The 12,393-nt window shown below is 42.1% G+C and overlaps 1 protein-coding gene across 1 annotated transcript; it reads left to right on the forward strand.

Moving 5' to 3' along the window:
* Positions 1–4,037: 4,037 nt before the first annotated feature.
* LOC141141364 (interleukin-17A-like) lies at positions 4,038–11,434 on the forward strand. Its single transcript, XM_073629028.1, has 3 exons — positions 4,038–4,067; positions 9,126–9,319; positions 11,218–11,434. The coding sequence occupies exons 1-3, from the start codon at positions 4,038–4,040 to the stop codon at positions 11,432–11,434; spliced, it is 441 nt and encodes a 146-aa protein (XP_073485129.1).
* The last annotated feature ends 959 nt before the right edge of the window (positions 11,435–12,393 follow it).

Raw genomic sequence — 12,393 nt, forward strand, 5'->3', positions numbered from 1 at the left:
ATCTGCCAGGAGTGAACTCAGCTCCTAATTCATAATCCACATTTTTGTGGACTGGGTGGGGTCAACCCCATCCAGTCTTTTGCTAAACTACTCAAATCCTCCCACTCTTCTCCCTCTGCCTGGACTGAGTGACTTTTTTGTTTGGCGCCTGCCACAATCTCTGCCTGCACCCCTCTACCCAACTACTTTCTTGTTTACTGCCTTGTGAACAGTCTCCATCCTGTAACACTTCTGCCCCAGCAACCACTTGGAGAAGCAGATTTGAGGACCTGGTTCCATGTTGCAAGAAAAAAAGCCAAGGTCCAAATACTTTGAGGTGAGAGAGGGTGGAATGTCCGTAACTCTGTGTACAATAAACTCTGATATGGACCAACCTAAAGCCAACACAGGTTTGGATTCAACACTCTAGTGAAGCGAACAGGATGGCTGTGGATTGCAGCAAAGGTGGGTATCGGTTGTGGTGAAGGGGATGGGGGTGGGGGCTTTGGTAATAAACGGGCAATATGGAAGATTCTCTTTGAGCAATATCTGAATGAATTGGACTTTACATTTGAACATTTAAATCGCTCTTATAAAACGTGTTGTAAAATGTAAAGTTACACAGGTCTTATCTCTATATGTTTACATATAGCAGTGCCAGGAGCTGTACTTCCATTACCTGCTCATGACTTATTGATAAATGGTGTCCTCATCATGTAGGTCACATAAAATAAAACTTCAGCTCTCTCACTGACCTGGATTGACCCAGTTTGTTTCCTAGACTCCCACCTTGACTACTACTTGAAAGTTCCCATTTAACAGGCTTCAAGAGAACAAAAAGCCATCACAAAGAGAACATAAAAACTGCAGAAAAAGATAAAAGAAAATCAGCCTTTCATTCAGTCTTGTATTCTTTATAAGGTCATTAAAAGCTGAACTTTCTGCATACAGTGCCCCTTGATATTTTCCAAATTTGGTCATGATACAACCAAAAACGTAATTGTATTTTATTGGGATTTTATGTGATAGACCAACACAAAGTGGCACATAATTGTGAAGTGGAAGGAAAATGATAAATGGTTTTCAATTTTTTTTTATGAATAAATATGTGAAAAGTTTGTATTCAGCCCCTTTACTCTTATACCCCTAACTAAAATCTAGTGGAACCAATTGCCTTCAGAAGTCACCTAATTAGTAGAGTCCACCCGCGTGTAATTTATACTCAGTAAAAAATACAGCTATTCTGTGAAGCCCTCAGAGGTTTGTTAGAGAACAAACAGCATCATGAAGGCCAAGGAACACACCAGACAGGTGAGGGATAAAGTTGTGGAGAAGTTTAAAGCAGGGTTAGGTTATAAAAAAATATCCCAAGCTTTGAACGTCTCACGGAGCACTGTTCAATCCATCATCCGAAAATGGAAAGAGTATGGCACAACTGCAAACCTACCAAAACATGGCCGTCCACCTAAACTGACAGACCGGGCAAGGAGAGCATTTATCAGAGAAACAGCAAAGAGGCCCATGGTAACTCTGGAGGAGCTGTAGAGATACACAGATTAAGTAGGAGAATCTATCCACGGGACAACTATTAGTCATGCATTCCACAAATCTGGCCTTTATGGAAGAGTGGCAAGAAGAAAGCCATTGTTGAAAGAAAGCCATAAGAAGTCCCATTTGCAGTTTGCGAGAAGCCATGTGGGGGACACAGCAAAAATGTGGAAGAAGGTGTACTGGTCAGATGAGACCAAAATTTAACTTTTTGGCCTAAAAGCAAAATGCTATGTGTGGAAAACTAACACTGCACATCACCCTGAACTCACCATCCCCACTGTAAAACATGGTGGTGGCAGCATCATGCTGTGAGGATTCTTCTCTTCAGCAGGGACATGGAAGTCAAATACAGGGCAATCTTAGAAGAAAACCTGTTAGAGTCTTCAAAAGACTTGAGACTAGGGCGGAGGTTCACCTTCCAGCAGGACAAAAACCCTAAACATACAGCCAGAGCTACAATGGAATGGTTTAGATCAAAGCACATTCATGTGTTAGAATGGCCCAGTCAAAGTCCAGACATGAATCCAATTGAGAATCTGTGGCAAGAATTGAAAATTGCTGTTCACAGATGCTCTCCATCCAATCTGACAGAGCTTGAGCTATTTTGCAAAGAAGAATGGGCAAAAATGTCACTCTCTAGATGTGCAAAGCTGGTAGAGACATCCCCAAAAAGACTTGCAACTGTAATTGCCACGAAAGGGGGTTCTACAAAGTATTGACTCAGGGGGGGCTGAATTAAAATGCAGGCCACACTTTTCAGATTTTTTTTGTAAAAAATTTTGAAAACCATTTATCATTTTCCTTCCATTTAACAATTTTGTGTTGTTCTATCACACAAAATCCCAATAAAATACATTTACGTTTTTGGTTCTAACATGACAAAATGTGGAATATTTCCTGTACAGGCAACCTCACTGTCTTTCACGTGTCATTAAATTTGTATTTGCAATCGCAGTGGATCACAAGGGCAGTGCGTTTGGAATGCCGTGCGGTAAACAAGCATGGATCGCGGCGTTTCCCGCACCTCATTAGTGTGAACTTAGGCTAAAACCGGGTACACACTATACGTTCTTATTTGTTCAATCCAGCGGGTTGAACAGAAAGAACCTGTCAGCTCTGGTTGGAGCTACTGTACTAACTATGCAAAGTTAGTACAGCAATTTCCCCAGCTGAGATGTTGTGTTCTGACAAGGGGGCGGCACCCCCCACCAGTACACTTCGTTTAGCGATATCTGCCAATGGCGGAAAGTGCTGATCGAGAGTTGGTCGGCTGCTGGTTTTCCAGCATGCTCGTCTGACAGAAGGCTGGCTTCTGTCGGACAGGGTGGCATACACACGAGCCAAATGTCGGATGTTTTTTTTAAACCGGCCCATGTCTCCCGACATTCGGCCCGTGTGTACGGGGCTTTAATGTGCTCCTTTACAAATGCACAAAGCATATCTGTACAAAGTGATAGCAAACACCCTTAACTCTTCATATCGAGTCTAACATTTTGTTAAACAAAATTGGCAAACACGGCATTGTTAAACAGAACAAAACGTCTGGTAGTCGAAAGCTGATAGTAATTCTATCACTAGAAGATTGTCATTCTTTGCCTCTTCTTTCTCAAGTTTTCATTGCTAAATAATCAGTGCACTGGAGTGGTTGGTTTTGGTGTTGCCACGTGGGCCACTGATTTCTCCCAAGTGAGTTATAGACCTCATCTGCCATGAACCTAGTACAAAATTCAAAGCATTAAATTCATATATTTTTTTCAATCATCAGTAAAATGTCAGTTACTTTCACCTGTCACTTACCTGAGAAGGAACCTCCATGTTGAGGACATATGGCCTGGTATGGTCTAGGAGGAGTCCCCCCTGTACTGACCAGCCAGGCTGCATGCTCAGATGAAGGGTCTGGTATTGATTTTTTAGGGGACCTCATCCCCCTCCAAATATCTAACTTGCATTTGCCAAAGCCCACAGCACTATCGATATCAGCATACTTTGTCTCTAATTCCAACATGGCAATGAGCTGCTAGTTCTGGAGCCCAATCAGGCCACACACTGCTATTCCAAATTCATGTAATTAGTCAACTGCTGCATACCTAAATGCCATTTCGGAAAGTCTCATGTTCCCTTTAAATCTATAGAACAATTTTCTGTTCTCTGTTAACTTCAATAGAAACTCTCTATTAAAGTGATATAGTTATTTAAATCAGATAGGGACTTACAGCCGGGCTCCCTGGAATAGTTAATCAGTTACTAACCTATTGTAGATCTATAGCTGGAAGATATGAATTCACATTTCTTTTTATTATAAGAACAGCTACAGTATGTCCATTTACTAAAGGAACAACAAAAGAGGAAATAGTACAATATTATGTACAAAGACGTTAGGTCATATTCCTATTATACCTGTTATACTATTAGTGGACTTCCCTTGTGTGCTCCATATATAAATTCCCTCCCATACAACTTGAGCATCTACCAGTTGCACTGGGAGCCAGAGAAAAGACTTCACTACTATGAGCAACATCAGAAGACCAGCAGTGGTGGTAAGGGTTGTATTTTAAAGTTGTATACCTAGTGATGTTGTTTCATATTGTACAGAAAACTTAAATGCTCAGAATTCCTTGAATTTCTGACAGACTGTGTCTGTCCACTAAGAAGCTGTCATCTCTGCTAGCAGAGGGAGGGGAGGTGTACCTCCTCTGGATAGCTCTGGTCTATATGTAGCTCATCAACTGCTACCAGAGACTTGCTTAGGAGTGGACTCCACCAGTGGCGGGCAGTGGTAATTTTTTCAAGAGGATGGCAAACAGTATGCCACTGACCCCCCCCCCGGTTGGTTTATTAGCACTTACCCCCCATTTCTTCACCTATGGCTTCCTCTGCTCAGCGACAGCCTCCCCTTCCCCTGCTCCCCACGGGTCAACACTGCAGCGGTGGCTTCCGTTTTCTCCCTCCTCCTCGGTGGCCAATCGGGAGTCTTCTCTGTTCAGCCAATCGGAAAAGGGTCTCACACCCACTTCGGATTGGCGGATCAGTGTTTCAAAAGCAAATTTTTTTTGCTGTTGCGTTGGGTGGCGCGCAATGCTCTGCGTCCGGAGCCCACCCTATTTTGAAGCCTATTAGAACTTCTGGCTCTAATCAGGTGCTTAAAAAAAAACCTGCTGCTGTAATTCATGCACCCGGTGTCCTGAAAGGGGCCAGATGCATGAATAGGGGGTGGCGGAAGTTGATAGAGGGGGAAGGTGGCGGCCGTGGATTGAGGGGGTGGCGCCCGGGTGCCTGTAATGGATGGGCCGCCACTGGACTCCACACACAGTCAAAGTGGCATTAGGACTGTCAGGGTGCATTTACATTGCATTGACATAATAAAAAAAAAAAAAGGGGGCACTGAAAGGATTTGTAAAGGTAAACATTTCCTATTGCACAGCTTACATTTTGCAAATGCTGATAAGCAAATTGATGATAAGATATTTTCAAAGTGCTATTATGTTTGAATTCTGGTGAGTTTAACTTCAGAATACATATCGTAACTGGATAGAAGACAATCCGCAACTCCATACATGCTCTTCAATAAGTCCAAATTTATTGTAACTCCATCAAAAATACAGTGCCTTGAAAAGGTATTCATACTTCTTGAAATTTTCCACATTTTGTCATGTTACCAAAAACGTAAATGTATTTTATTGGGATTTTATGTGAAGTGGAAGGAAAATGATAAATGGTTTTCAAGTTTTCTTACAAAAAAAGATCTGAAAAGTGTGGCGTGCATTTGTATTCAGCCGCCCTGAGTCAATACTTTGTAGAATCACCTTTTGCTGCAATTACAGCTGCAAGTCTTTTTGGGGATGTCTCTACCAGCTTTGCACATCTAGAGAGTGACATTTTTGCCCATTCTTCTTTGCAAAATAGCTCAAACTCTGTCAGAATGGATGGAGAGTGTCTGTGAACAGCAATTTTCAAGTCTTATCATAGATTCTCAATTGGATTTAGGTCTGGACTTTGACTGGGCCATTCTAACACATGAATATGATTTGATCTAAACCATTCCATTGTAGCTCTGGCTGTATGTTTAGGGTCGTTGTCCTGCTGGAAGGTGAACCTTCTCACCATTCTCAAGTCGTTTGCAGGCTCTAACAGGTTTTTTTTAAGATTGCCTTGTATTTGGCTCCATCTTCCCATCAACTTTGACCAGTTTCCCTGTCCCTGCTGAAGAAAAGCATCCCCACAACATGATGCTGCCACCACCATGTCTCACGGTGGGGATGGTGTGTTCAGGGTGATATGCAGTGTTAGTTTTTCACCAAACATAGCATTTTGCTTTTAGGCCAAAAATTTAAATTTTGGTCTCATCTGACCAGAGCACCTTCTTCCTCATGTTTGCTGTGTCCCCCACATGGGTTCTCGCAAACCTCAAATGGGACTTCTAATGGCTTTCTTTCAACAATGGCTTTCTTCCTGCCACTCTTCCATGAAGACCAGATTTGTGGAGTGCACGACTAATAGTTGTCCTGTGGACAGATTCTCCCACCCAAGCTGTGGCTCTCTGCAGCTCCTCCAGAGTTACCATGGGCATGAATTACCTCTTGGTGGCTTCTCTGATTAATGCTCTCCTTGCCCGGCCTGTCAGTTTAGGTGGCCATGTCTTGGTAGGTTTGCAGTTGTGCCATACATACTCTTTCCATTTTCAGATGATGGGTTGAACAGTGCTCCGTGAGATGTTCAAAGCTTGGGATATTTTTTATAACCTAACCCTGCTTTAAACTTCTCCACAATTTTATCTCTGACCTGTCTGGTGTGTTCCTTGGCCTTCATGATGCTGTTTGTTCACTAAGGTTCTCTAACAAACCTGTGAGGGCTTCACAGAACAGCTGTATTGATATTGAGATTAAATTACACACAGGTAAACCCTATTACTAATTAGGGGACTTCTGAAGGCAATTGGTTCCACTAGATTTTTAGTTAGGGGTAGGGTTGTCCCGATACCACTTTTTTAAGGCTGAGTACAAGTACTGATACCTTTTTTCAAGTACTCGCCGATACCGATTGTCGATACTTTTTTTTTAAATGTCATGTGACAGTTTGATGGTCACTGATAGATGGCACTGACTGATGGCTGGCACTGATAGATGGCACTGACTGATGGGCACTGATAGGTGGCACTGACAGGTGGCTGACACTGATAGGTGGCAATTATGGGCACTGATAGGTAGCACAGACAGGTGGCTGGCACTGATAGATGGCACTGATAGGCGGCACTTATGGGCACTGATGGGCAGGCACTGAAATGCAGCAATAAATGACATGAGAGGAAAGGATTTATTTTGCAATGCTATGCTGCAACGCCCATCTTGGTATACCTTGCACTCGGCCACAGTAAGCAGCAGCAGACATCTTATTACACCCAGCCCAAACTATATGGGCGGGGTGTAACAAGATGTCCGCTGCTGGCTTACTGCGGCCGAGTGCAGGGTGCACCAAGATGGGCGTCGATATGTTCAACCGCTGATGGCGACCGAATGTGACGGCTCCGGTCATCGATCCTGATGGAAAATGCGGCTGCGCCCTGCACCCCTGCCAGCTTACCTAGTTCCACTGCTGAGGACTCGCTCTCTGCTCCGCCCTCTCTGCCCACTGCCTCCGCCGGCTGACTTCCAGTTGCGCGCAGCCTCTGACTCCGTCCGTCTCTCCCAGGTATCTGATCAAGCATTGGGAGCTTTTGTGCGAGTACAAGTACTCATGCAAATGCTCGGTATCGGACCCTAGTTAGGGGTATCAGAGTAAAGGGGACTTAATACAAATGCACACCAGACTTTCCAGATATTTATTTGTAAAAAAAATTTGAAAACCATTTATCATTTTCCTTCCACTTCACAATTATGTGCCACGTTGTGTTGATCTATCACATAAAATCCCAATAAAATACATTTACATTTTAGGTTGCAACATGACAAGCTGGAAAAATTTAGAGAGGTATGAATACTTTTTTAAGGCACTGTATGTACAGCAGAATTATACAAGTTTCAGCCATAATGGCCTTGTTCACAACGGTTTTACAAAAACTACACATCATTTTTTTTGTGTAAAAACACCCCCCTCCTCCTTCATTGATCGCAGAGATTTCCAATTAACCTAAACAATGAAACCAAAGAAAGAGGAGGGTTAAAATTGTTCTGGAAAAGCAAACCACAAAACAGAAATAAAAATAATCAAAAGAGATACAAAATAATAATAACTGATCAGTATGACAGAATAGAAAAAAGTGAATGACCACGGGGAAGGGGAAATCAAAAATAGAGACAACAGAATATGAGAAATGGTGGAAAAAGGAGAAAAGAAAAATGATAAAATGACCATAAATGTAAATCCAGGTCCCATCTGAGGTTTAACCCCTGTGTTTGGCATTAGGATTAACAGTATCACAATAATGTTCCCCTATTCTAGTATGTGGGGCACGTGTAATGCACCCCACGTATTGCAAATTACAAGCAACACAGTATATCAGGTACACTACATACCGAGTCCCGCAATTTATATATTGTTTAATTTCAAAACTTTCACCTGAATTGGATGAACTAAATGACTTAGTAGGAGAATTCAAGTGACAATATCTACATATCGTAACCACCTGGAAGACTTATTCCCCTTAAATAGAATAAAAGTTTCATTAGAGTTTGCCTGGTTTATTGTCATTTTATTTACTGTATATTTATGTTCACTAGTATAGTCTAACACAGTCTTTTTCAACCTTTTAGCCATAGAGGGACCCTTAAAATGATTTTCAGGTCTCAGGGAACAACTAAAAAACATAATTTACTATGGGTCAGTGGGAAAAATGCAGCTTATGTTGGCAGTCAGCAGGGCTGGACTGCAACAAAAATTTGGCCCTGGACTTCACCCAGACTGGCCCACTTTGACAGGTCTCTCCCATGCCGGCTTGCCACCCAAGCCCCCCCCCCCACTAGCTATTAGCCGTTTTACATTATTTCTCTTATAGGCAGTATCAGTGGGGAAGCTAGACATTATTTCACCTGGGGCAAAGAATCAGTTTGGTGCCCCCCCAATGGAACAAGATTAGGCAGGAAAGTGAGGCCGCCCTCCTTCCAGATCGTATGATGAGCTTCTAAGTGTTGACTCCTGAGCATCATGTCTGTATTCAGGCGCGCTGCATAACTAGCCAGGGAGAGGAGGTGAGCACTGCGGGGGGGGGGGACAGAGAACTGGAGGGAGGCAGCGGTCCACTGTCACTGAAATCGGCCCACTGAGCCATCGGCCCACCGGGAAACTCCCTGTAGTCCCAATGGCCAGTACATGCCTGGCAGTCAGTGGGAAGAATGCTCTACTTTGAGTGGTGGTGAAAATGTCACCCCTACAGACAGGTAAAAAGTTAATTGGTGCTATGATGCTGGCTCTGCCAAATATTATTGGCCCTGAAATTATACCGATACCATCAGATGGGAGGTCAATCATCCAAAGCTCCAGGAAGCCCTAGCAACCTCTTGAGGAACCCTAGGGTTCCACAGAACCCTAATTGTGAATTGCTGGTCTAATATGTATTAACATTTCTCTGCCTTGCTATTATTCTTTTCTTGACCCTCTTGCAGACTCTCTTTACACTGTTGGTGCTTCTTTTGCTGGTACCTTGTGATGGAAAGAAAAATCATCATAGGAAAAGGTGTCCAGAGAACAAAAATGTGAAGTTTCCATCAGAAATGCGTGTCTATCTTAATGTTAGTGAGGAGTTCCAGTGGCATGTAGATGATGTGAGTAACAGGTCACTCTCTCCATGGATATACAGGTAATATTTTACAATATGCTCATTCAAAGTGCACCTGAGCCTAGACTACAGACTACAGATATTAAAGCTTTTGCAGATTTTGCAGAGCTTAAAACTCATCACAGATATCTCTAGCTGCATGTACTGTAAAGTACTTAATCCTCAAAGATTCTTAAAGCCTCAATCTGGAATATATTTAAAGATAACAACAAAAACTGTTGTGTTCTATTTGTTTCTTACAACTTCGAAAAATCTAATGGTTGGTTATGTTAGAGGGTTGGCAGGATGTCAAGATTTTGCTTATCAAAAGTAAAGGGGAAAGTAGCTGAGACATCAGTGCTTCCGATGTGAATTTGTGAATTTTGAAGAACAATTTCTTCACCATTCCTAAAACTACAGTGGCAAAAGAGCACTTGTTTTAATGTGCTTTAAAGCTCATTTAAAATGTGTAAATACTTAATGGGCTTAGTCTGGGTACAGGTTAATTTAAATTGCTGTGCGTGTGTGGTTGTTAATCCTCCTCTTTTTAGCTGTAATGGAGAAATTTTTTTCTCAATAAAAATTGGGCATTAATGGCCATTTTCTCCAGTTTTGTCCTCTTTCCAGACTTTGTCATGTTATCTTTTGTTGTTAAAAATAAGTAGATCCTTGCAACGTGGTAATAGCTTTGTCATGCAATTCAATTCAAAAGAATTACAAGTTACAAATTGTGCATGCATGCAAACTTGCAAATCTGTGGTACCATTTGCATTATCCATATTTCATATAATCTGTATGGTATCTGGCCTAGACTGTTCTTCGGCAATAGAGGGAGGCACATGTGCATGGTCCAGCCCCGCTACAGACAATCTATAACATGCTAATGTTATTTCAAAAGTTGTTTTTAATTTCTTAACTTCTGCAGCTTTCATTACAATAATACCTGGTGATTCTGCCATGAAGATTCCGACCTTGTATTTTAAAGGGGTTGTAAAGTCAGAAGGTTTTTTTTGCTATGCATTAAGATAAAAAACCTTCTATGTGCAGCAGCCCCCCCTCAGCCCCCTTAATGCTTACCTGAGCCCCATCTCTGTCCAGCGATGTCCCTCCTGATTGGCTGAGACACAGCAGTGGCGCCACTGGCTCCTGCTGCTGTCAGTCAAAGTCAGTTAGCCAATCAGGAGAGAGAGAGGGAGCGGGGCCGGGCTGGGCCACGGCCCCGTGTCTGAAAGGACACAGGGAGCTGTGACTCTGCTCGAGTACCCCCATAGCAAGTTGCTTGCTGTGGGCGCACTCGACAGGAGGGAGGGGCCAGGAGCACAGAAGAGGGAAAGGTAAGTATGACATGTTTGTTATTTTTATAGGAAAAAAAACGAGACTTTACAATCACTTTAATTGCTGCCCTGCATTGTCACCCTGTGGATACTACAAGTGACTGTGATTGCTCAGATATGATCCAATATTGTCACCATCAGAAAGCTAGTCCAGAGCAATTATATGCTGTTAACACTGGAATGCATGAAGACAGGAAGTAGCTGAATAGTCTGAGGAGATCAGAATCCCTGAAATGCAAAAACAAAGGATGAAATAAAGGTGTACACATATTTAATGGAAAAAATATGATACACAGTGCATAAGCAAACTAAATGTTATCCAGTTATGATTTACTGCACTAGAAAAAAATGTGTATAAGGCACGATGCGGGTGCAGTATCTTCTATGACATCATTGATGCTGGTTATGTAATTATGGTAATGGAAGAACCTCCTATCAAGCACTCCTTCTGAGTGCAGTGACATGGCTTATCTCAGCATCTGTAGAACAAAAGGATCTTGACTGAAGCTTGCTAAAATCTTTGCAATGTATACAGTATAGTTGACTTGAAGGGTAATGTTATCTTTTCAACAACACTTTAACTATGTTTTTTTGCTTTCCTACCAGCCATGATGAAGACAGCAGCAGGGTTCTATACACCATAAGAAACACAAATTGCCATGACAGTTGTGTGGATCACAAGGGCAATGTGGACTTGAACCTAAGCTCAGTTCCCATCAAGCAGGAGATTCTGGTCCTTCACCAGGAAATGAAAGGATGTAAAGCAAGCTTCACGTTGAAGATCATGACGGTTTCTGTGGGCTGCACTTGTGTCCGAAACTAATAATAAACAGAACATGTGGCCAAAAGTTTGTGTCCATCTGACTCTCGCACCTATATGAACTTGTTGGACATCCCATTCCAAAACCATAGACTTTAATATGGAGTTGGGCCCCTCACAACAGCCTCCACTTTTCTAAGAAGGCTTTCCACAAGATTTTGAAGTGTATCTGCCCTTCAGGCAAAAGAAGGTCAGGTACTGATGTTGGTTCTAAAGACCACCGTCAGAGTTCCAATTTATCCCAAAGGTGATCAGTATGGTTGAGGTCAGGGCTCTCAGTAGGCCACTGGTGGTCCTCAACATCAAACTCATCAAACCATGTCTTTTCGAAGCTGGCTTTCTACACAGTGGCGCAGTAATGCTAAAACAGAAAAGGGTCTTCCCCAAAGTGTTGCTACAAGGTTGGAAGTGTACAATTGTTTAAAGTACTGTTATATACTGTAGCATTAATAGTACCCTTCACTGAAAACACCTGAATGCAAAAATGGGGGATATCCATCCCCTCATGCTCTGCGCAAACTGTTGGCGCTATATAAATCCTGTACAATAATAAGCACAATTTTTTTAGCATTAAAATTATGCATGCAATAAAAATCCTTACTGAATTGAAAATACAATTAAAAAATCAAACTAAATCTTATTATAATTACTGGTCTTATTAGTTTTTTCTATGTCTGACAAAGATGTCAATTAAAAAAAAAAATTGTTTGTAAATTATTCTTGGCACTTAGGTTTCCCAAAAAGTACCAATTTTTGGAATGAGTGATTCACCTTACTTGTGCACCTGTGTCTATTGCTTCAGTTACTTTGTCATCACATGGCTTCTGCTACTTGCCAGACCCAGAGTCATAACTTAGTATTCCCGGTAAAATTTTTGGAATGAGTTGTTCACACTACTTGTGCATCTATTCCTACTGCTCTAGTTACCTTGCCACGCAAAGGCTCCTGACATCCACCAAACT

The sequence above is a fragment of the Aquarana catesbeiana genome, linkage group LG04 (genome assembly GCF_042186555.1).
Source record: "Aquarana catesbeiana isolate 2022-GZ linkage group LG04, ASM4218655v1, whole genome shotgun sequence".
NCBI lineage: Eukaryota > Metazoa > Chordata > Amphibia > Anura > Ranidae > Aquarana > Aquarana catesbeiana.